The 26325-nt window shown below is 33.7% G+C and overlaps 1 protein-coding gene across 1 annotated transcript in view; it reads right to left on the bottom strand.

Moving 5' to 3' along the window:
- Nucleotides 1-26325, bottom strand: part of adcy9 (adenylate cyclase 9) — a 56499-nt gene that overhangs the window by 7243 nt on the left and 22931 nt on the right. Inside the window, exons 2-9 of the mRNA XM_073843810.1 lie at nucleotides 13662-13825; nucleotides 13438-13545; nucleotides 11311-11558; nucleotides 11126-11228; nucleotides 9038-9246; nucleotides 5560-5719; nucleotides 4615-4763; nucleotides 757-783 (exon numbers count right to left, since the gene is read on the bottom strand). Coding sequence (XP_073699911.1) covers nucleotides 757-783; nucleotides 4615-4763; nucleotides 5560-5719; nucleotides 9038-9246; nucleotides 11126-11228; nucleotides 11311-11558; nucleotides 13438-13545; nucleotides 13662-13825 — 1168 coding nt within the window. The remainder of the gene's footprint in view (nucleotides 1-756; nucleotides 784-4614; nucleotides 4764-5559; nucleotides 5720-9037; nucleotides 9247-11125; nucleotides 11229-11310; nucleotides 11559-13437; nucleotides 13546-13661; nucleotides 13826-26325) is intronic.

Raw genomic sequence — 26325 nt, 5'->3', positions numbered from 1 at the left:
TGGTCATTTTCATGAAAAAAAACATTTATATACTTTTTAACCTCAAATGCTCGTCTTGCATTAGCTTGACTTCACACATTACATAATCAGGTTGGAAAGTTGACCCGAGTGTTTACAAAGCGAAAGTGCAAAGAAAGTCAAACGCCCTTTACAATAAAAGGTAAAACAACAATGTCAGATGATTTTATAGTTGGAGGAGAAAATCAGATGGAGTTTTTCCACCCTAGACTACCTTTTTGAACTAGAGTACACAGACAAAGAACTAACCATGCGTGACTTTTCCAAAGTGATTACGTAATGTGTGCAGTCGAGCTAGTGCAAAACGAGCATTTGTGGTTAAAAAGTATATAAATTGTCCTTTATAAAAAAAAAAAAAAAATTGCCTGATCGTTTCGCTAGATCAGACCCTTATTGCTCAGCTGGGATCGTGTAAAACCCTTTGAAGCTGTGTTGAAACTGCAATTTGGACCTTTAACTCGGTGATCCCCATTGAAGTCCACTATATGGAGAAATATCCTGGAATGTTTTCTTTAAAAACCTTAATTTCTTTTCGACTGAAGAAATAAAGACATGAGCACCTTGTATGACATGGGGGTGAGTAAATTATCGGGACATTCATTCTAGAACTACTCCTTTATTGGGCCCCTTTTAGTTTTAGTTTGAACAATATGAATAATGTCATGATTCATTAAGTGCATTTTATTTTAATAATATATAATATATTCTTGACATAAGTATAAAAAAAAAAACACTCACCCAGATGCTGGAAAAATGTCAGTAGCACTGGAAAAAAAAGAAAATAGTTATCATCATAAATAAAGAGTCTCTACAGCAACCATACGTGTCCAACACAGATGAGTAGGCATTTTCAATTTACTCTACAGAAAATGAGTGGTTAAAAAAGGAGAGTTCACCCAAAAAGAAAAATGACCCCATGATTTACTCACCATCAAGCCATCCTAGGTGTATATGACGTTCTTCTTTCAGACGAATACAATCAGAGTTATTTTTAAAAATGTCCTGGCTCTTCCAATATTCTAAATATAGATATTTTTTCTTACACAAATGCATCGCTTGACTTTAGAAGGCCTTTGTTAACCCCTAGGCGCCGTGTGGAGTACTTTTTATAATGGATGGATGCACTATAATGGACTTCAAAATCTCAACAGCCATTCACTGCCATTATAAAAGCCAGGGCATTTTTTTTTTACTATAACTCTGATTGTATTCGTCTGAAATAAAGAAGAAAGATTTATACACCTAGGATGCCTTGAGGGTGAGTAAATCATAGAGTAATTTTCATTTTTGTGATGAACTATCCATTTAAATTATTTTTACAGACACAATTCTGTTGTTTTGGGTGATATTGGATGGATTTCTTCAGCACCAGTGGACATGTACAGTCATGAATAATCATGAAAGTCAACAAATCACAAACACTGCAAAAAAAAAAAAAAAAAAAAAGGCTCGTCTTAGTATTTTTGTCTTGTTTCTAGTCAAAATATTGAAAAATTCTTAAATTAAATGACATAAGATATTAAGTCTTGTTTCCAGAGGTGAAAATTTACATTTTGAACTAAGTAAATTACTTTTACTTACCCCACAGGCAGATAATTTTACTTGCTTAAAGAAAAACGCACTTGATTTAGTTTATTTCCCCCTGGAAACAAGACTAAATATCTAACATTATTTTGCTTATCTAGTAAATGCATCTCAATTTAAGAAATTCTAGATATTTAGACTAGAAACAAGGCAAAAATACTAAGAAATGCAAGCCTTTTTTTGCAGTGAACCTATACAATGGTCTAAAACTATAATGCATACAGTTTTTATCTTAAGGAATAGTTCACACAAAAATTGCTAAAAATGTACTTACTCTCAGGTCATACAAGATGCAGATGAGTTTGTTTCCATTTACAATCACTCTAACCAGCAGATCCTCTGCAGTGAATGGGTGCCATCAGAATGAGTTCAAACGGCTGATAAAAACGTCTGTTTTCGATTATAAATGGTGCTTGATCTATGCATATTTCTCTCCTGATTCAGACAAGACTACTTTTTTACTGGAGAAGAAATATTACGGATGCACATTTTAGCCGAAAACACAGATTTAATTGATGGACTGGAGTGGTGTAGATTACTTGTGGATTATTGCGACGTTTTTATCAGCTGTTTGGGACTCTCATTCTGACAACACCCATTCACTCTAGAGGATCCATTGGTGAGCAAGTGATGTAATGCTACATTTCTTCAAATCTGTACAAACTCATCTACATGTTGGCCTGAGGATAAGTGAATTTTCAGCAATAATGGTAAATTTGGTCAATACTTATGCTAGCTTAAAGGAGTAGTTCACTTTCAGAACAAAAATGTACAGATAATGTACTCACCCCCTTGTCATCCAAGATGTTCATGTCTTTCTTTCTTCAGTCGTGAAGAAATTGTTTTTTGAAGAAAACATTTCAGGATTTCTCTCCATATAATGGACTTCTATGGTGCCCATAGAAGCACCATAGAAGGGCTCTTCATTTAGAGCCTTTTGAAGCTGTTCAAAGGGCTCTAAATGATCCCGGCCGAGGAAGAAGGGTCTTATCTAGCGAAACGATTGGTTATTCTCTAAAAACACTTACAATCTATATACAGGGTTTCTGCAGATATGAACAAGTGAAATTTAAGACTTTTTAAGACCTTTTTAATACCATCTTATATGAAATTTAAGACCGAAACCTGTAATGGAAATAAATATTATATTACATGCATACATGTAATATTTAATGTGTTTAATGTAAAAAGTAAACACAATTTCATGGCTGTCATAAATTAAATTTATTACTACGATATACTGTGAACTTTTCATATCAGCAGATACTATTCCACACAAAATATCCCCATAAAAGTACCACTAGAAATATCTGACGTAAAAAAAAAAAAAATTCTGAAGCAATATTTTCATCAGTGCTCTATTAGCTTTTACATCTTAAATCTGCATATTTGATTTACCTTTATAAAGGCCTTTTTTTTACTTTTGAAATGTATGCATTACCTTTGAAATTTATTTTATGAATTTATCAATAAATTCTAAATGGCTGTTAGCAGTGAGATTACATAATTTACACTGCAAAATTAAAAGTGAGATTAATGTTTTAAATACATTTATTGATTTATAATTATGTACATTAGAAATGTTGGGTGTGGAGGCATACTTTTAAACACACTAAATTACCAGCAGGTGGCGGTAAGTCACTTCATGAGCGAGTTATTTCAACTGATTCAATCAAAACGCTGAATTATAGCAAAACGTTGCTAGGAGAATGCTTCTGCTAATGTTGCATATTGTCTAATATGTAAGTAACTACTTGACTAACTAATTTTTAATTGAGCTAAAATTAATGTAACATTTGTAATTGTGAGAATTTTCAGCAAAAAGCTCACTTGGTATATTACTGAACTATATCATGTTATAAATAAACTATACATTTGAAATTTTTACCTCAGTGTGTTTCTTTAGAGTGCTGTTACATTCATTTGTTTTAAAGTATGTCACAAATAGACCAGAAATACACTATCCATTATCAATTTCTGTTTACGTTGAATGTATTAAAATAGGAATCTTTCTTGCCTTTCGATGCTTCGCTAGTTGTTTTTGTCACTTCAGTTTTAATCAGGCGGTTTGTTCGGTCGGGCAAGTAAAAAAAAAACATTTTAAAAGTATCTCGAATGCTGGCAGTCAGCTAGCTCGACCTATATTTCTAATTATTATTGATAACATTATATACAGAAAAAGGTCGTTTGACCTGTATTCTGCTACTGCGATTCTGAAGACACAGTAACTTCCACAGAGGGAGAAAAAAATCTAGTTGTTAGCAACTGGCCTTAGCCAAGCCCCTATATTCAGTTTTTTCAAGCTAAGTATCGCTAAACTTGCACTTCCCCATAGCTAAAAAGTTAAATCCATTATACTTCTGCGGTACAATCCGAGAGAGACTCACGCAGATAACAGAAAGCTGATTGGCTATTGCATGCTGGTCTCATTTGTAGTTTAAATACAGCAAATTATATTTGGAATAGTGAAATAAAGAACTACAACACCACGGAAACAACAAAAAGAGAATTTAAATGAGCATTAGAGGTAGTGTTACATGGACATCGGAAAAATAAGACCTGTGTAAAATTATTTAAGACCTAGAACAGCGAATTTAAGACTTTTTAAGGCCTAAAATTTTGATTTTTAAATTTTAGACTTAAGACTTTTTAAGACCACGCGGAAACCCTGTATATACTTTTTAATCTCAACACAGAGTACACACAGAGCTAGACAAGACGAGCATTTGAGGTTAAAAAGTATATAAATTGTAATTTTTTTTTTTTTTTAGAAAATAACCCATCGTTTTGCTAGATAAGACCCTTCTTTCCTCGGCTGTGATCGCTTTCTAGCCACTTGAAGCTGCATTTTGAAAGTTCAAACTCGGGGGCACCATAGAAGTCCATTATATGGAGAGAAATCCTGAAATGTTTTCCTCAAAAAACATAATTTCTTCACGACTGAAGAAAGAAAGACATGTTCTGAAAGTGAACTACTCCTTTAAGAGGTAACAAAAGTTGAGGATGTCTGACCTGGGCCCAGTGGTGGCGCTGTAGAGCAGGATGAGTAAAGACAAGCCAGCCACAGTAGCCAGAGCAGAGCGCATCCAGAAACTAAGCTGGCAGAAGTTACAGTACTGGATAATAGCAATAATGAGAGCACAGCACAGGAACATGGTCACCTACAGAACCAGAAGAAGAAAGAGCACACAATTGAACAGTCAACCAATCACAGATACACATAGTTACAAACTAGGGCTGCAGGAGTGTGTGGACATAGACCTGATTTGAGAATTGAGATTGAGAATTGTTGTATGGTTTGTTAGGATAGGACAATATCCGGCTGAGATACAACTTTTTGAAAATTTGGAATCTCAGGGTGCAAAAACATCTAAATATTGAGAAAATCGCCTTTAAAAGTTCCTAGCCATGCATATTACAAATCAAAAATGAAGTTTTGATATATTTATGGTAGGCAATTCACAAAAAATGTTCACGCAACATGATCTTTACTTGATATCCTAATGATTTTTGGCAAAAAAGAAAAATCGTTAATTTTGACCCATGCAATGTATTTTTGACTACTGCTACAAATATACTCATGCTACTTAAGACTACTTAAGGTTTTGTGGTCCAAGGTTACATATAAAAGCCTCAAAGCATACTAAACACAGTTCTGCTTGTCATATCAAGACTTGATCAAGGAGAGTAACATCTTCGAAGCATTAAACTCTTCCTCCAATTACAAAGCCTTCAAAAGATACACTTTGATCTAACAGCCTTCAAGAAACTGATGAAGATCTCTTGTCCTCCACTTTTGATGTAAGACAGTGTGCATTTGGGTTCAGAAGACTGTTTACTTTGATTGACATACAGCTTTTTGAAGGCTGTGATCCATTTTTTTGATGAGTAACGTTATAAATGTCTGTACAGTGACTTTTGAGCAGCAGTGTAAGGAGGATGAAGGAAGCTGCTCACCTGGATGGGCAGCTGCAGACTGTAAGCCAGGTGGGAGAAGACGGACACAGCAGGAAGTGAAACGAGCACGGCCCCGATCACATGACGTGGGATCCAGCCAGACACCAGCTTTAACAGAGACCGGGTGCAATTCTGTACATCATCCAAACAAAACACCATACTGCAGGAGAAAGATGGAGAGATTATTAAAGTTAAGCATGTACTGATAAATGAGTAAGTTATACTCCACTATAAAATTACTTACTACATACTTAAGATTACTGCTTTTCAGGACTACTAATTGCTTTACTTTTAGATTACTTTCAAGTTTACCTTTATTTTAAAGTTATCAAAAAAAACAAACACTCAAAGTCAGTAATTTAATACTAACAGCAACTTGAACGATCACTTGCATTTTTTCTTGATAACAGAGAAGGACTTAAAATGTTCTGTCATTTTTGATCTTACAGATAAGATTAATACATCATTTGAAACTGTGAAAGGTCTAATTTTATTTGTACACACTCGAAATATCAAGAAAACATTGTGCTTTTGTAAAATAAAGAAAACCAATATGGTATACCCAACTCTGGCACTGATATGAAAAACCCAACTGATAAACTGAAAAACAAAAATTGATTTTATGGCTAATAACAGACCAACCACCAATATTACAGTGCAACATTATTTTGTTCAAAAGTTTGGGATGATTTTAAGATTGTTAATGTGTTTGAAAGATGTCTCTTATGCTCATCAAGGCTGATTAAAAATACAGAAAAAACTGTAATATTGTAAAATATTATTGCAATTTAAAATAGTGCTGTTCTATTTTAATATACTTTAAAATATAATTTATTCCTGAGATGCAAAGCTGAATTTTCAGCATCATTACTCCAGTCTTCAGTGTCACATGATTTTAATATACTGATTTATTCTCAGTGTTGGAAATCGTTTCTTTGGAACCTGAGATACTTTTTAGAATTCTTTGATGAATAAAAAGTTAAATTCAAAATGCACATCTTTTCTAACAATGTACGTCTCTACCATACCTTATAATCAATTTAACACATCCTTGCTGAATAAAAGTATTGATTTCTTTCAAAGACAAATCAACTGCTGACTCTAAACTTTGAACGGTAGTGTATATTGTTACAAAAGATATCTATTTTAAATAAATGCCGTTCTTTATTATTGTTTTATTCATCAAAGAATCTTGTAAAAAGTATCACAGGTTGCAAAAAATATTAAGCAGCACAACTGTTTCCAACATTGAAAATAAACCAGGATATTAGAATGATTTCTGAAGGATCATGTGACACTGAAGACTGGGGTAATGATGCTGAAAATTCAGCTTTGGATCAAAAGAATAAATTCTATTTAAAAGGAAATTAAAACAGATAACCACTATTTTAAATTGCATTAGTATTTCACAATATTACAGTTTTTTTTCTGTATTTTTTATCAAATAAACAGCCTTGATGAGCAGAAAAGACTTTTTAAAAAAAAACATTAAAAGCTTACTAATCCCAAACTTTTGAACAGTAGTATAAATTATCAGTGTTTTTGAAGAATCAAGTTAATTTAGCGCAAGATGACTGCAAAAATAAATGTTAAATTACTGCATATGGTACTAACAACATATTATAATAATAATATAATACAGACAGACATGCTGTCATTTGTTACAAATTATATCTCTTTTAATGTTTCCTTCAACTAACAATAATATCTGTTTATTGTTTTACGACCTTAGCTGTTTCTACAGTATATTACAGTTCTACACTATTTGTCCTACATAAATTAAAAATAAAACACTAAAAAAAAAAAAATGTATTAAATGCTGTAAGTGGATTTAGGTATTTTTCAGTTTGAGATTTGCTAAATATTACTTTTCCCTGTTAAATTACTATAAATAATTACAATTATTATAAATATATACATATACACAATGATCATAAATTACACTATTATAATACGTATTGTAACAAAATTATTATAAATGTATAACAAATTATTATAAATAAATTATTATATACAAACTTATTTATATAATTTAAATATTTAAAATATTTATTTAATTTAAAATTAATTTAGCACAGAATGACTGCAAAAGTAATTCGAAAAGTAAAATTAGGCAAGTAAAACTAGGGAGAATGAGTATGAATAACTAAAAATCAACCATTAATGAATACGCTACATACTAAAATGAACATGTTATAATATAATAAACACTTGCTGTCATTTAAAAATTTGTATTTCGTTAATGTTTCTTTCAACTAACGAAAATGTTTATTGTTTTTACGTTTAGTTAAATAACCAATACATCACCAGTATTTTACAGTTTTACACTATTTTTCTACATAGATTAAAAAGAATTCATTTGAATAATGTAAATAGTATTTAAATTATTAGTTTAAATAACTCATGATCAAAATTACATATACATTTTTTTTTTTAACATGAGTGTTTTTAAAGATTAACTTTAAATGAATGCTAGATGACCACAAAAGTAATTACTTACATGTTTGTTTATGGTTTATTTATAGTTAATGGCTGATAAACAGTATCCCACCAATATTACACTATTTTGTCTTCCAAAAAAAAAAAAAGAAAAAAAAAAAACTAAAAAGAAAAAGGTTTTTAAATGTTATAAGTAAATTTAGGGATTTTGAGATTTGCTAAAAATCACATTTAACTGTTAAATGATTATATATAAATTATATATAAATTACTTAAATTATTAATTACAAATAATATGATCATAATTATATTTACATTATCAGAGTTGAATATTAACTGGTAACACTTTACAATAAGATTTATGTGTTAACATTAGTTAACAAGAACTAAAAATGAACAATACTTCTGCAGCATTTATTAATCTTAGTTCATGTTCATTTCAGCATTTACTAATGCATTATTAAAATGAAAGATTCTGAAAAAAATTCAATTGTGCTTGTTAACATTAGTTAACGCACTGTGAACTAACATCAATAAACAATGAACAACTGTATTTTTATTAACTAAAAATAACAAAGATGAATAAATGTGACCCTGGACAACAAAACCAATCATAAGGGTCAATTTTAAAATCTACGTATCTAAATAAGCTTTCTATTGATGTATGGTTTGTTAGGATAGGACAATATTTGACTGAGATGCAACTATTTGAAAATCTGCAACCTGAGGGTGCAAAAAATCTAAATATTGAGAAAATCTAACCTAAAGATTTTTGGCATAAAAGAAAAATGTATCATTTTGACCCATACAGCGTATTTTTGGCTATTGCTACAAATATACCACTACTTAAGACTGGTTTTGTGGTCCAGGGTCACAAATAGTGTAATAAATGTATTGTTCATCGTTCGTTCATGTTAGTTAATACATTAACTAATGGAACCTCACTGTTAATTACCGATTAACTCTAATTGAGCTCTAGATGATGGCAAAACTAATCTAGATATAAGAAAACAGAAGAAATGCCAACGTTTCAACTCACCGAATGGACAAAACGAGAGAAACCAGTTCCAAGAGAGCGGCTGTGATCGCCAGACCGAGTGTGGTTGCCAGGGCCGTCCCCATGGTAACAGGGGGATACAGGAAGCAGGCAACGGTCAAGGCGACAAAAACAACACAAGACAGAAAAACATCGAGCAGCGAGCTGAAGACTGGACTCGCAAACGTCTGCATCGCCACCTGATTCACCACCTGTGGAAACACAAAGATGATGATGCTCAGATTTACACACTGATGTGGTGAGGCTGCAGTTCAGTGAATAACCAGAAGAGGTCCATACATGATTGTTTTAGAGAGTTACATACAGAGCTTTCTTTGGCAGGAGTGTGTTTGTGTGTACCAGTGTTTTTTTATTTATTGTAGTATCATTGAGATACTATTATAGTTATATAATATTGCTATACATTATAGTTCATTCATATTTAGAATGTTTTATTTTTATATTTTGGTTAACCTTGTAGTATTTTTGTTGCGAGTTTTGCAGTTTTTAATTTTTTAATTTTTTTTTTTATTTTAGTACATCAAGAAATGAGAAATGTTGAAAAGAGTTTTCTTTATTTTCTGTTTTTTTATTTTATTTTAGTTAACATTTTAGTATTGTTCTCTTATTGTCTCTTTTGTCTTTTTTAATACATCTATATCATTTTTGTAGTTTTTTTGTCTATATAGTTTTTATTCATTTTTATTTTATTTTACGTTAAAAAAAATTAATAATATTTTGAAGCAATAATTTCTATATTTTAATTTTTAAACTTTAAAATTTTTAGTTAATGTTTTAGTAATTTTGTTGCATTTTGTAATTTAAAAAAAATGTCTATCTATATAGTTTATTGGTTTTTATTTTATTTTATTTTTATTTTATGTTAAACCAAATAAATGAGAAAATTAAAAGGAAAAATAACTATATTTTGTTTTATTTCAAGTAGTTTTTATTCATGTTTTGAATTACCATTTACTTTTATATTTTCACTTTTAGCCAAATGTGTTTGTGTCATTTCATAGTTTTTATTCATTTATTTATTTTTAATATGTCTATATAGTTTTTAATCATTTTTATTTCAGTTTTGGTTTTAGTACACCAAACACCAAACAAAAATGAGAAATCTTCAAATCTAATCTTTTAATAATATGTTGAAGCAGCCATTTCTATAATTTCAATTAATGATTTAGTCATTTTTTTGTGTTTTGTCATTTTTTTGTCTATAGAGTTTATTCATTTTTATTTTATTTTAATTTTAATGTTAAACAAAATAAAAACAAGGGGAAATATATTTAGTTGTATTTCATAGTTTTTATTTTTATTTTTTAAATTGTCTATATAGTTTTTATTAATTTGCATTTTCCCCCCCGTATAGTACATCAAACGAAAATGAGAAATTTTTACTTAATGTTTTAGTAATTTATTTGTGTTTCTAGTCAATTTTTGTATTTTTTTTTTAAATATACGTACATAGTTTTTATTCTCACATGTACATACATACACATATATGTATATATACACACTTTATTTGAATTAACATTTTTTATTCTTATTTTAGATTGTTTTTTATCTTTATATTTTCAGTTTCATAGTTTTCATAGTTTTTTTAATTAGTCTATATAGTTTTTAATTATTTTTATTTCAGTTTTTTACTTCGTACATCATGTTAACCCAAACAAAAATAAGAAATGTTGAAATAATTTTATATTTTGAAGCTTTAATTTTTTAGTTAAAATTTTTGTAATTTTGTTTCACATTTCATCATTTTTTGTAGGCTTTTTTATACGTCTATTTAGTTTTTATTTAGTTTTAGTTTTATTTTATGTTAAACCAAATAAATGAGAAAAGTCAAATTATATTTAGTTTTATTTCAAGTAGTTTTTATTCATGTTTTGAATTACCATTTATTTTTATATTTTCACTTTTAGCTAAATGTTTTTGTTATTGTAGTACATTACATTAAACCAAATAAAAAGGAGAAACGTGGCCCTGTCAATCAGCCAAAATCTTCCTGTCTTTTTATGTTTCATTTTATTTAAGTAACTTTTTTTTGTATTCATTTCAATTAACTATAATAACTCAGGTGTGTACCTGCTCATGGTAGCTGGTACGGTAAGCTGACTCCAGAGATTTTTCCAGGAAGTTCAGACTCAGCTTGTTAATGGGCGGCTTGAAGAAGTAATCCTTCATCAGACTAAAACAAAGACAACATGAAGAAGTCAAAATGAATCACTACATTACAAAACTACTATTCAAACCAATCTTCTCCAACTCACCTATCTTCCTTTATCACCTCCACAAAGTGCACGTCGCTTTTCTCCCGAAAGTTCTTGGAGCGCAGCGGGAGGATGGCGGAGTGGTCCATGCCGCTGGCGCTGCCTCCTTCGGCGGCCAGGCTTCCAACCCAGCTTCTGTCCTTCTCCTGGAGTTTGTCACACAGAGACGACTGACTGACTCTCACCCGCTCCTCACACAGAGGACTCAACAGACCATTCAGGGTTTTAGGGCTTCGGCCTGCAGGAAACTGCACCAAAGAAACAGAATTAGGCCCTGATCATACCAAACGCGTTTTTGCAGTGAGAGGCGCCTTTTTTGAATGGTTTTCTGTTGGCAGTGAGCGTTCTGCGCGCTGCTTATGCGCCCCGGGCGCCTCGCGTTTTTGCAGAAGCGCTCTGAGCGCCTGAAGTTGAAAAAAAAAAAAGCAACTCTGAGCGGAAAAACGCCCGACGTCATTCGCGTTTTTTCCATTGTCCAATCGAATGAATGGAGAGGCGGGCCTTCTGTTGTGGTGACGAAAGTTTACCGTTGCTTGAAAAGTCCGGAGACTGCAAGAAATGGAGGAGAAACCTATGGTGTCTGTCGCGGGTAACCCAGAGCTGTATTTTTTAGGGTTTCTGCTAATATGACAGTTTAATTAACAGCAAAAACCAAAGATTTTAGAGCGCTCGCGCTATAATCCTTTGATTTGACTGACAGGACAGCTGTTTTGGTCGTTGCCTAGCAACATAAAAAAACGCAGCACACTGCTCTTTTTTAAGAGTCACCAAAAAAGGCAGTGCCGTGTGCCTCGCGTTTTTAGAACTAAAAGACGCATTTGGTGTGATCGGGGCCTTATCTCAAAAGAGTCATTTGTTTGGGATTCAGACTGCACTGGATCAGTTTAAAAGAATAATTTGTTCTAGATGTTCTATATGGACTATATTGGTTGTGCTGTAAAGGCTTTCGTCCAAGATTCGGTTCTAATGCAAATCACAAAAAGAGAACTGGCTCAAAAGAGTCATTTGTTTGGGAATCAGATCTGTTTAAAGAACCCGTTTAAAAGACTCATTTATCCAGGAATCTGTTTTAATACAGATTACAAAAAGAAAAGTAGCTATGCTTTGTTTTTGATTCTCAAAAAAGTAATGGTTCAAAAGATGAATCGCTTCAAGAATCTGATTAAACTGGCTCCGCTGTCTATGCTGTCTGTTTTTGATTCACTAAAAAGAACCTGTTTAAAATGACTCATTCTTCCAGGAATCGGCTCTAATGCAGATCACCAATAAGAACTGGCTCAAAAAAGTCATTTGTTTGGGAATCTGACTCTATTGTCCACACTGTATGTTTTTGATTCATTAAAAAGAATTGTTCAAAAGATTCCATTTGTTCAGGACTGGTTGGGAATAGTGGCTATGCTTAATGTTTTTGGTTCTCAAAAATGTAATGGTTCAAAAGGTGAATTTCTTCAGGAATTATATTAAACAGGCGCTGTCTGTTTTTGATTTAAGACTCAATCGTCTAGGAATCAGTTTCAGTGCAGATCATTAAAAAGAACTAGGCCAAACGAGTCATTCGTTTGGGAATCAGACTACACCGTCTGCACTGTACTTTTTTGATTCACTAAAAAGATTCAGTTCAAAAGACTCATTCATCCAGGAATCAGTTCTAATGCAGATCACTTAAAAGAACTAGCTTATTCTCTGTTTTCCATTTACTAAACCAAAAAAAATGGTTCAAAAGATTCACTACATTGGACTAGATTGGTTGTTGTATGTTTTTGATTCATCAAAAAGAACCATTCGTCCAGTAATCACTTCTAAGGTTAACTAATTAATTGAACTTTAGTATTTAGTAGTATTAAGGCAAAGACCGCTTAGTCATAGTTATATCAAATCTGCTATCTTTTCAAGTTTATTTAAGACTAAAGGTATATGTAAACTCTTATCTGAAGTGCTACAACTCCCACTAATTATATAAACATTGCATAATATTTTATATAAACAGCCACTAATAACCGGCATTTCATTATCTGCTGATAAACACCTGCTGAAATAGTACATCGGGTTCTTGCGCTAAGGTGTGTGCTTCCATTGTGCAATTACTGAGGCTGTTTCACTGGTGTTCACCATTGTTAGCTTTCGTACCCTGCTGCTGTTGGCTCTGTGTTCATCCTGGCAGCCATTTCGAGTGGCCTCATCTGCAATCGGACTGTCAACGACATCTACGGAGATGCTACAGGATGTACACACAGGCTGTGGAGAGAAAGATGAAAAATTTAAATGTTTCAATGGCATAAGGGCGAGTCACTAATGGCATTATCACTTATGTAATTGAAACACAGCATTTCTATGCGTGTCGAGGGCCGTACCTTGCCGTGTGAGAGAGGTTCATCGACGGTGCGGTGTGCGAGATCTGGAGTGTGCATGTTTGAGGACGGACTCAACATCTCGCCAACGTCTCGGCCCAAACTGAGCTGGGAACAGCCACATTGCGAGCCCATCTTCCGTCCTGAGATTAGATACGTCTTTAAACCTACAAACGAAAGACACACATACAAATGTATTGAAATCCTCATGTAGGGCCATTTGATTTCTGCGATGCTGAACACACTCATGGAATCCAGTCATATAAACGGAATTTAGGGGGAATGTCAAAATTTGCCCAATTTTAGACTAATAAATCAAAAGCAGGTCAGTACAGGTACATTAAAATGCGATATGGGCTAATGTCTGTGAATATTAATACCATTCAAATATGAATCCTTCATGTTCTCCATGTCTGTTTGTGAATGAATGGTGCAGATGCACGGTTTCGTTTCGCACACACATATTGAAGCGTGTGACGCTCGTGGTGTTTTCAGTCTCTGCTGCCTCAACATACGAGTAAGTAAACACAAACATGATATCTAGAATTGCTCTGAAAGTCACTTCATGAGCATTTTACCGTTTCATATCATATACAAACTTAAAGGTCTTCACAGCAACCCATCAAAATAAAAGTTTGGTAAATTTAATGAAACCATTAAATTAAATCCAGACAATTAATGAAAAACAGAATTTGGTAAAAATAAAACTGAATTTGAGGGGGAAAAAAAAATATTTCATAAGGCCCTAAAAATTAAATTTTTGTTAAAATAAAGGGAAGTTTTGCTGCTTTTTATTGTTTAAATTTAATGAAGCCATTAAAGGGAAACGAAGATTTTTAACGAAAACCGGTGCAGTCTGCCAGCCTTATCATGGACATGGATGGGCACCAAACCTTTAAAAGTAAACAAAAACATGCACAGACAAATCCAAATTACACCCTGCGGCTCATGATGATACATTGATGTCTTAAGACACGAAACGATCGATTTTTGTGAGAAACTGAACAGTATTTATATCATTTTTTACCTTTGATACACAGCCACGTCCATCTGTCATGTGCACGAGTTTGGCTGTGTATGTATGTATTGTCATGTGGCTGTGTATCAAAGGTAAAAAATGATATAAATACTGTTCAGTTTCTCACAAAAACCGATCGTTTCGTGTCTTAAGACATCAGTGTATCATCACGAGCCGCAGGGTGTAATTTGGATTTGTCTGTGCATGTTTTTGTTTACTTTTAAAGGTTTGGTGCCCATCCACGTCCATGATAAGGATGGCAGACTGCACCGGTTTTCGTTAAAAATCTTCGTTTGTGTTTTTCTGAGGAAACAAAGTAACCTACATCTTGGATGCATTGAGGGTAAGCAGATAAACATCAAATTTTCATTTTTAGGTGAACTATCCCTTTAAAATGTAATCCAAAAAATTAATATAAAGCACAGAATTAGGTAAAAACAAAACAGAAAAAAAAAAAAAAAAAAAAAATTCATTTCATAGGGCCTGTTGTACTTTGTGAAACAAACAAACAAACAAAAAAAACATTTATAGAGATGCTTTTGATTATTTAAAATGTAATAAAACTAATCAAATGAAATCCAGAAAATTAATGGAAAACAGAATTTGGTAAAAAATAAAACTGAATTTGAGAAAAAATAAAACATTTCATAGGGCCTTAAAAATGTAATTTTTGTTAAACTTCAAAAAAAGGATTAATTAGAGATGCTTTTAAATTATTTAAATTGAAAACATTAAAATTGAATCCAGAGAATTAAATCAGAATTTAGTAAAAATTCTGAAACATTAAAACAGAAAAAAAAAAAACAGAATGCAAACAAATTTAAACAAAAAAAGAAAAAACAATGCAGAAACATTAAAAAAGGAAAAAACAGAATGCAGAAGAATGAAAACAGAAAAAAAAATTGGATTGTAGAAAAAAAAAAAAAAAACTGAATGCACAGAAATTAAAACAAAAGCCAGAAAAAAAAATCATATTTTTTTATTCATTTTATTGTTTTATTTTTGTCATTTTATATAATTTGTTATTTAATTTAATACATTTTTTTGTGGTAAAAGTAGACATCACTTTTCTGCAGGGCCCAACTACAAAAAAAGGGAACCTTTTTTGAATTAGAAATAATTTATTTTCAATATTATAAATATCTTTACAGTCACTTTTGAACAATTTAATGATTCTTGGTCAAATAAAAGTGATGTTTTTAGAAAAAAGATCTCCCATTGACTTGCATGGTTTGAAAAATTCTGAAAACATGACGTCATTATAATACACAACTAGTGAATTGCAATTGGTCGGCATAAAGCTTGAGCTTTAGGCTACACGATTACTGATTTATAACTGTAAAATGAACCGTAATTGGATAACCTCGTTTCCGCAAATCTGCTTTCCCCGTGAGAGCAAACAAGCTCTGATCCAGCCCTGATACTACACAGACACACAACAAGTGCTTGAAAGCACCTGAGCAGGTTTGTTTCAGCACTGATGTTTACATTAAACAAAGCTAAGCACGAGGATGAGCGCTTCTGTTGTACCAACACACGCACACTGTTGGAGTATCCGCTGGAGAGGCTCTGTTGTACCAATACAGGCAAAAACAAACAGAAAGCGATTACAGCAGACCGCTATCAGTCTGTTCAAACATACGGCTCGCAAGCTAACTGCGTTACGCTCATATATAATCTTCTAAAACACACACGGACTAAGTGTCAGCGCTAACAGTGCCGTGGGGTAATGCTTGTGCATATTTGTACATAAACTACATTGTATAGCCTGCGGGAAGACTTTCTCAAGGGCTCGGGCGAGTTCCTCCAGCAGCTTCTGGGAGACATGAAATACACGTCTGAGAATAAACAGGTCCGTATTCTCGGCCGTAACTCACCAGTTGTGAGCGTGCAGCATAACAAACCCTCATAAAGATCAGCTCTGCTGTTTCTCACACTCATACACACAGTAGCACGGCCATGCAATACTCTACACAACTATTCCAAATGTTCATATAAGTGTGATAACTATTATTGTGCAATTTAATTGCTAGTCACATTCTGATTAAAAAAGGAAATTAAGAAAATACATTTTAAATATCGAAAATAATGTAATATATTAGAATATAATAAAATATAATTGTAATAAGATATTATTATTATTATTATTATTATTATTATTATTATTATTATTATCATCATCATCAGTATTATTACTAGTAATAATCATATTAACAATAAATGCAAAATACATAATAAATATTTTATTAAATGTTAATTAACAACAACAACAACAACAACAACAACAATAATAATATATATATATATAAAATACAAATGGCATTAAATGTCAAATTTACAAATGTCAAATGTACAATTACAATTAAAAAAAGAAAAACATGTAATAAAAAATGTATATAATTGTTTATCACTATTATTATTAAATTAAATTTTATTATATAATACAATTTAGTTTATTATTAATTACTACAACTAATAATAATAATTATAATGAAATATAAATATTTAATACAATTATTTAATTTTTTATTCCATTATATTACTATTTTTTATCACCACTGATTATTATTACATTTATTTAATTAAATGAAGTTATTATTAATTACTACAATTAATAACAATAATAATGAAATAAAAATATTTAATACAATTATTTATTTTTTTATATTCCATTATATTACTATTGTTTCATCACCATTGATTATTATTAAATTTAATTAAATGTTAAATTATTAATTACTACAACTAACAATAACAATGAAATATTTAATACAATTATTTAATTTTTTTATATTCCATTATATTGCTATTGCTTTATCACCATTTATTATTATTATTAAGTTTAATTTAATTAAATGTTAAGTTATTATTAATTACTACAATTAATAACAATAAGAATGAAATATAAATATTTATACAATTATTATTTTTTTTATTCCATTATATTACTATTGTTTTATCACCATTTATTATTATTGAATTTAATTAAATTTAAGTTATTATAAATTACTACAATTAATAACAATAATAATGAAATATAAATATTTAATACATTTTTTTTTTAATTTTTTTGTATTCCATAATATTACTAATGTTTTATCACCATTTATCATTATTAAATTTAATTTAATTAAATGTTAAGTTATTATTAATTACTACAAATAACAATAATAATGAAATATAAATATTTAATACAATAACTTAATTCTTTTTATTCCATAATATTACTATTGTTATATCACCATTTATTATTATTACGTTTAATTTAATTATTAAATGTTAAATGATTATGAATTATTATTACTACTACTACTATTATTATTATTATTATTATTAATAATAATAATAATAATAATAATAATAAAGAGAAACATTTGTTTATTTTTCAGTTTTATAATAATATTACTATTGTTTTCAGTTCCAATATTTATTATTATTATTATTATTATTATTATTATTATTATTATTATTATTAATATATTATAAAAATATTTAATACAATTCAACTTTTTTTTCATTATTCATCAACTAACGTTCTCAGAATTACTCAAATGTGTATTAATAAACTTTCTTTAATAGTTTACCGATGCCTTTGTTGAATTGTTTTCACAAAATGTTCTCTGCAGCAAAATGTCTTGCAGGTCAAGGGGGTTGAATAATTTTGATTGCAACTGTATATAAATGTTATTTAATATTAGTACTAATATTATTTCTGTAATGACAATGACAACTATTATTAATAAATATTACATATTTTTTAATTATATTAATGTCATTCTACCCATGTGTATTTAGTTAGGTTTAATGCTACAATTAAATTGCAAATGCAATTATTTGTTTGACAATTAATCAATCATGAAATAAAGTTTAAAGATGACAGCTCAAGTAAAAATGGCATATCAGACTGCTAAAGCAAGAATACCAGTTTTCAGATGTTTAATGCTCTTAACAAGTCAACAAAAAGGCTTACTACACTGTAAATAAAAAAAAAAGTCAACTCAAAAGAAAAAACATCCTAATGCAATTGTTTTTAACTAGATGTGCAAATTCTAACAAAGGAGTCTGTGGTATTAAGATGCAACTTGAGGATGTGGCAATTCTTTTCCTTTCAAAACGATGTACTTTCCCATCAGCGGTGCATACTTTCAGTGCAAAGCATATGCAAGTATGCAAATTGATATTCAGCCACTGTTTTATGCTCAGCCACAATGAGCCACAAACACAGGGCCACTTCCAAACAAGCTCGGAGCCAAAGTACATACAGATCCGTACACATAAATTTGACAGGCGTCCAAACACAATGGGGCCACGGAGGCCACATCAATGAGCCATTCACAAACATCAAGTCCCTTTTAGCCTCGTTGTTCCTAGAAGCGCAGATTCATAAAGACCTGAGCCGCAATCCAGGACAGAGCTAATGAGCTTCTGGGTCAGAACCTGTCTGAGCTGGACGGCCATGTGGACCCGCTCCTCCCAAGAGATCTGGATTCAAGGAAGTCATAAATAGTCCTTTGACCTCTCAAACATGGGAACTGAAAGCAAGCTGGGATCAGGGGATATTCTCGCAGTACACACAACCCCGGAGGCACTGCTGTCTTCCAGGGAACTGCTATAAAATGATCCAACATAGCTGGGAATCCCAGCCTGGGATTTAACCGTGAGGTTCCCCAGACTAGAATTTCCATTGAAGCGCATTAGCATAAGTAACCACAAAGAAACTGACTCGTGCAAAGGCAGGTGCTTTGCCTCTGATGCCATTTCCTCTCTGGCAGTATCTATTGATTTTCCATTGACAATAGAAACCGTTCAAGTTTATTGTTGGCTCAACTAGGAATCTTGTGAAGTAGCTTCACAACTGACGTAAGCATCATAAGACCACATACAAAGCAAGCATGAGTGTTATGCCAAGCAAAACTGGCGGCTTGATTCCTCTCATAACTCTGTAAGATAAATAAAAGCATTTGATCATTAGCAGTTGTATGCTGCAGCACACAATGAACGGCCGACAACTGGCGAAGAAAAGACTTTAAATATTAATACAGAAGATCTGATAAAGAGCAGGTCAGTGTTCATGTACAGCTCATTTATCTGTTGGTGGTCATTGATCAGAGGAGGACGGACCATCTGCGTGTAAGATATAGATAGACTTTATTGATCGCCATTAATAAGGTGAAGCATCCAATTGGCATGCCTCAGCACAAAGTTCAGCTTGGGATTTTGTATCTTTAACTGACAGATATAAAAATGATCAAGCATTAATTGAGGTTTACCGATCATGACAGAGGTCATTTATATAAAGTCGTCTTACAGGTACAGTAGCCAAAACGAGGAGATTTATAATACCTGGCTTCCTAACTGTTGCGATTCTTATTCATCTCAATGGCAGTTGCTTGGCTGGACCATGCCTGGTCCTCTAATCATGGACTGGCTGATGGCAAAACAAGGACATCCAGTCCCAAACCCTTCTCTAGCAACTACCCTGCTGTTGAACCCAAGAGATTGTTTCTGGTGTTCTCTAAAAGCAGACTTTTCTTTCACCAAACCAACTTGGCTGGTTCAACTGATTTGCATACAAATGGTGCTGATAAACTCATTGCAGACATGTTCAGATTGACCGAGTAACCACAAAGCTGAAATCTGAACCACAATTGAAGCAGAAGCGAGTTGCTTGCAGGCAGATGTCACCTCTATAAAAGGAGCTGATATCAATGGTTGCAACCCGGCAATAATCTTTAAAAACGGCTAGAGGCCGTCAAGGACTTGTTGAGGCAGCAAAGTCTTGACTAGTGAAGACTTGACCCTACTGGAAGCCCATGTGGGTATTCTTAAAACTAGTATAGATAGGCAATAAAAGAGCAAAGATCTAGACCAGGGGTGGCGAACTCCAGTACTGGAGAGTTCAGCTCCAACCTTAATAAAAACTCCCCTGCCTGTAGCTTCCTAGTAACCCTTCAGAAATTGATTAGCACGTTGAGGCGTTTAATTGGGTTTGAAGCAAAAACTCTGCAGGGCTGCGGCTCTCCAGGACGTTCGCCACCCCTGGCCTAGACAAAAGGTCAAGAAGGCACAACAGGAGGCTTGTGGGAATAAACATGAAGGCAAGCAATGGTTCGTCATCACATCTGTCAGAGCTAAGTTAGGCCTACACAAGGTGCTTCTTGTGAATCAAACTAATTAGATATCACAACCCAAACCTGGTCAACCACCGGAGGCAAAGGTGTCAAGATCTGCTCCTGGAAGGCCACCATGTTGCAGAGTTTAGCATGAACCCCAATTAAACACACCTAAACCAAGTAATCTTGAGGATTACAGGCAGGTGGTCAGGGGCAAGGTGAAATGGAAATCTGTAGGATGGTGACCCTCCGGGAGCTGGGTTCACCACAGTGGTCACCAACCCTACTTCTAGGGGGTTAAGCTCCAACCTAAACCAAACACACCTGAACCAGCTAATCAAGGTGTTCAGGGTTACTCAGTAGCATGGTTGGAATAGAAATCTGTAGGATGGTGACCCTCTAAAAGCAGGGTTCACCTTAGGGGTCACCAACCCTGCTACTGGAGGGTTAAGCTCCAACCTAAACCAAACACACCTGAACCTGCTAATCAGGATTAATCAGTAGCACAGTTGTAACTGAAATCTGTAGGATGGTGACACTCCAGAAGCAGGGTTCTCCTCAGGGGTTACCAACCCTGCTTCTGGACGGCTACTATCCTGCAGAGTTGAGCTCCAACCTAAACTAAAGCACACCTGAACCAGCTTATCAAGGTGTTCAGGATTATTCAGTAGCACATTTGAAACTGAAATCTGTAGGATGGTGACCCTCCAAGGGCAGGATTCACCACAGGAGTCACCAATCATGCTCCTAGATGGCTACCATCCTGCAGAGTTGAGCTCCAACCCAAACCAAACACACCTGAACCAGATAATCAAGGTGTTCTGGATTACTCAGTAGCACAGTTGGAACTGAAATCTGCAGTGCATTGACCTTCAAGGAGCAGGGTTCACCACAGGGGTCACCAACCCTGCTCTTGGAGAGATACCATCCTGCAGAGTTGAGCTTCAACCTGAACCAAACACACTCACAATGTTCAGGATTACTCAGTAGCACAGCTGGAACTGAAATCTGTAGGATGGTGGACTCTCTAGGAGCAAGGTTCACCAGAGAGGACCCTGCCAACCCTGGTACTGGGGGGCTACCTCATGCAGAGTTGAGCTCTAAACTAAACAAAACATACCTGAACCAGTTAATCAAGGTGTTTGGGGTTACTTGGTAGCACAGCTGGAACTGAAGTCTGCAGGATGGTAAATACTCTAGGAGCATAACTTGCTACCCTTGGGTTACTATGTTTGGCAGCAAATCCCAAACATAGTAAAAGTCAGCGAGTGTGGACTACTTACCTCATTGCCCCCCAAACCTCCTGTTTTTGGAGACCTCTCCTTAATCTGGTGTGTCTTGGAACCTCTACTAATGAGCAAATGGTTTGAGTCAGACGTGTGTGTTAAAGAGGCATCCAAAATGCGTACTGTTTTCGAGGTCCAATGGTACGAGTTGCAAACCACTGACTTGCCTAAAAACAGTCCAAAAGGGTCAAAAAGTAAATCTAAATGATGTTTTCAGTGGAACAAATCCTGACTAACAAAAATCTTCAGGGACTTTTGAGGGGAAAAAAATGCTACACTTGACAATATCTTAATACGTCAGTTTAATGTTTGACTCCAAGTGCACTTATCTCCTTTTCAAGCTGCTATCAATCACCGTTACACTGTCACGCTCTCTTCGATTTTAGTGTGCTTTTCCACGGAAGACCAAAGATAAGCCTCGTCTTGTCAGGGCAGGATGCCCACGGCAGGTCAGGTAAAAGAGATTGAGAGACTGCCTGTTCACATGGACTGACTGTGACATTCCTCATGAGCATCCAAAGTCTCCGGAGTCAATCCCTTCGTTTTACTCAATTCATTGCAGAAGTGAAAGGAGGAAGAACAGGGACTCTCCAGAAAATGAGACTTACCAGGTCAAAGTTATATAAATAGTCCAGTCTCTGTGATATTCTGGTCCTTAGATATGGCTCAGGTTCTTCCTACACTGCAAATCTACGGTATTTTTTGGCAAGTCCGATTGTTCGAAAGTTTAATGCTTAAGAGTTTTAAAAACCCCATTTTAAATATGAGCAATAGTTTACCCTAGGAAGCACAATCTGAAATCTAAGAGTATCATACAGTTTTCCTGCAATACTTTTACGAGCGTTTTAATAGTGAGGTCTGACTGCAGCAAGCTTGCCCTGCATTCACTTCCTGTCACATGACCTTTGACCCAAACAACTGTGGCCTTTGCCCTGCTGGGTCACGTGCCCCGACTGAACTCCAAAAGAGACAACTTTACGCATCTAGAGTGCCTGGGTTTCTCCCAAAACATATCTTTTGGCTGACGAAAACACCCAGTGGAAATTTAACAAGCTAATTAGCGCAATGCAAGGACGACCTGTCCCTTACTCTCAATGTGTCTCTTCCTCTGAAAGACGGTAGTAACTTACTCCCACTCTCTCTCTTCCTCTCCTGGCTAACCACAATGTTTCCACTCGTTCTGCCAACCTCCGTAGTGCAGACAAAAACAGAGGGAAGGGAAGCCGAGAGGAGCAAAAGATGCAAAGAGTTGATAAAGTGATAAAATCGAACAGACTAGATCAGTGTGTGAAGCATTAAAATGACTTTCTGTCGGTTATTTTTTTGGGGGTTCACCTCGCAAAACCTGATCACGTCATGTTCTGAGCTGAATGGAAAGATGCTCGTCGGCTCTAGGCCAGATGTTTTCACGCTGCTTCCTGTTTGCTCATCTTTGGTTTTCTCTTTATGAATGTGTCTCAGACTTTTCCACTCGTCCATTAGCCCCGTTCTTTTCTTCTTTCTGACTTCCTGTCTCCAAGCTCTCTTTCCGCATGTGTCTTCTGTGAACTGTGTCCTTGCTGTTCTGCTGATAATTCTGTTTCCATTTGTCTCGCTTTCTCAGAGATGGGCGTGGAATGGAGAGACGAGCAGAAGAGGACGGAGAGAAATAGAGAGTGTGTCTACAGTGTGGTTTCTGATGACACCATATTAGGACACAGTGATGAGCCCAAGGATACTGTTCAAATCCCACCCTTCCCACTCTCTAACTCGCTTATTCTCTCTCTCCCCCGTCCAATTCAATTTAAAGCTTTATTGGAATGACAAATTTGTTTTGTACAGCCCACACTAATAAATGTGCCCAAAAAATGGCAATAATTGTCAACTCATGTCGTTACAAACCCGTGAGACCTTCATTCATCTTTGGAACACAAATTAAGATATTTTTGATGAAATTCGAGAGTTTTGTGACCCTGTATAGACAACAACGCAACTACAATGTTCCAAGGCCAAGAAAGGTAGTAAGGACATCGATAAAATAGTCCATGTGACCTCAGTGGTTCAACCGTAATGTTATGAAGCTAAGAAAACAAAAATAACCATTTCTTCGATGCACATTTGTGGGAGAACCTGATGTAGAACCTGAATGTGCTGAGCCTTGTTTAGCAGAAGATGATGCATGCTGTACATAAACATCATAAACATGTCTAAAGATTTCGACAGAGTGGAGGACTTGCAATTTTTTTTCCAAGCCTCACTTATTTGAACCAGAATATAAAGACGATAAGCTAAGAGAGATGGATGTTCTTCATCAGAACACTGGCTCCGGTGTCGTAGCTTCATAACATTACGGTTGAACCACTAGTGTCACATGGACTATTTTATCGATGTCCTCAGTACCTTTCTAGGTCTTGAACGTGGTTGTTGCGCTGCCGTCTATGCAGGGTCAGAAAGCTCCGAAAATGAACGAAGCTCTTACGGGTTTGGAACGACACGAGGGTGAGTAATTAATGACAGAATTTTCATTTTTGTGTCAACTACACTGCCAAAGACTTGATTTATTTTTGTTTATCGTATAGAAGCTGTTGTGATTAAATGTTTGCAGGTACCTCTTGCTCTTTCTCTCTCCACTGAAACTCTGTTGTTTTGGTTACAACGCTGAAATGAGGCCAGGGAGTGCAAAGGGGGTCCCTCTCTCTTTTCCATCTCACTCAATCACGCTCTTTCGTTCTCTCTGGTGTCAAGCACACAGCATGACGCACAGGGTGAGCGAGCTGCGTCATACTGACACACACGGACCCACAGCAATGTCCCTCAGACGAACAGTGACCAGAATGAATGAGACACATAATTTTCTCTTCGCTTCTCTTCCTTGGACAAGCACACAATGGCACGAAGGTTTGCTGAATCATTGATACATTAAACCATATCCTGTTCTGAAAGCACATTATCATTCAATTGTATGATTGGGCATTCTGCCTTACTGTCTCATTTCTCTCTAATACACACACACACAGAGAGTACCGGATAAACACCCCAAGAAGCCAGTCTGAAAGCGAGAGTTAGAACTGCACAAGTGTAACACCAAATTTACATTTATGCATCTGACAGATGCTTTTATCCAAAGTGACTTATATTGAATTCAAATCTCAGTACTCTCAGCTCTGTTTAACTTTTTTACAAGTGTGTATCTATTTTAGAGAATACCAAAAATGTTCCCAAAATCTGGACTTAAAACAAACATTTCATTTATATTTAATACTGAATCAAATGGAGGACAAACTGTAGACTTATACTGTTTTTATATAAAGCTAAAGCTAACACCGTATTATAAAATTTAAAAAATACATTTAAAATCTTTATAAAGAGCATTACATAACTACAAAAAATTAAACAATTAAGCCAAAAATGCCAATAAATTTAAACTCAAATTCAAACTCAACCCTAAACTTCAGCTCAAATTTAAACTTAAACTCATTCAAACTTAAATTCAAACTTAAACTCATTCAAACTCAAACTTAAATTCAAACTCAAATGCAAATTAAAACCTAAACTTAACCCTAACTTAAACTCAAATTCAAATTTAAACCTAAACTTACTCAAATTCAAAATCAACCTTAAATTCAAACTCAAATCTGTTTTATATAAAGCTAAAGTGAACACCCTACTATAAAAGAACACATTTAAAATCATTAAATTTAAAAATAAACATAAGCCAAAAAAGCCAATAAACTCACTCAAATTTAAACTGAAATTCAAACTCAAACTCAACCCTAAACTTCAGCTCAAATTTAAACTTAAACTCATTCAAACTTAAATTCATTCAAACTTAAACTCACTTAAACTTAAAATCAAACTCAAAAGCAAATTAAAGCTTAAACTTACCCCTAAACTTAAACTCAAATTCAAACTTAAACCTAAACTTAAACTCATTCAAACTTAAACTCAAATTCAAAATCAACCTTAAATTCAAACTCAAATCTGTTTTATATAAAGCTAAAGCGAACACCCTACTATAAAATAAAACATTTAAAATCATTAAATTTAAAAATAAACATAAGCCAAAAAAGCCAATAAACTCACTCAAATTTAAACTCAAATTCAAACTCAAACTCAACCCTAAACTTCAGCTCAAATTTAAACTTAAACTCATTCAAACTTAAATTCAAACTTAAACTCACTCAAACTTAAAATCAAACTCAAATGCAAATTAAAACCTAAACTTAACCCTAACTTAAACTCAAATTCAAACTTAAACCTAAACTTATTCA

This window comes from Garra rufa, chromosome 7, assembly GCF_049309525.1.
Source record: "Garra rufa chromosome 7, GarRuf1.0, whole genome shotgun sequence".
Lineage (NCBI taxonomy): Eukaryota > Metazoa > Chordata > Actinopteri > Cypriniformes > Cyprinidae > Garra > Garra rufa.
Note: the sequence above shows the minus strand (reverse complement) of the source record. Positions and strands in the feature narration are given on the sequence as shown.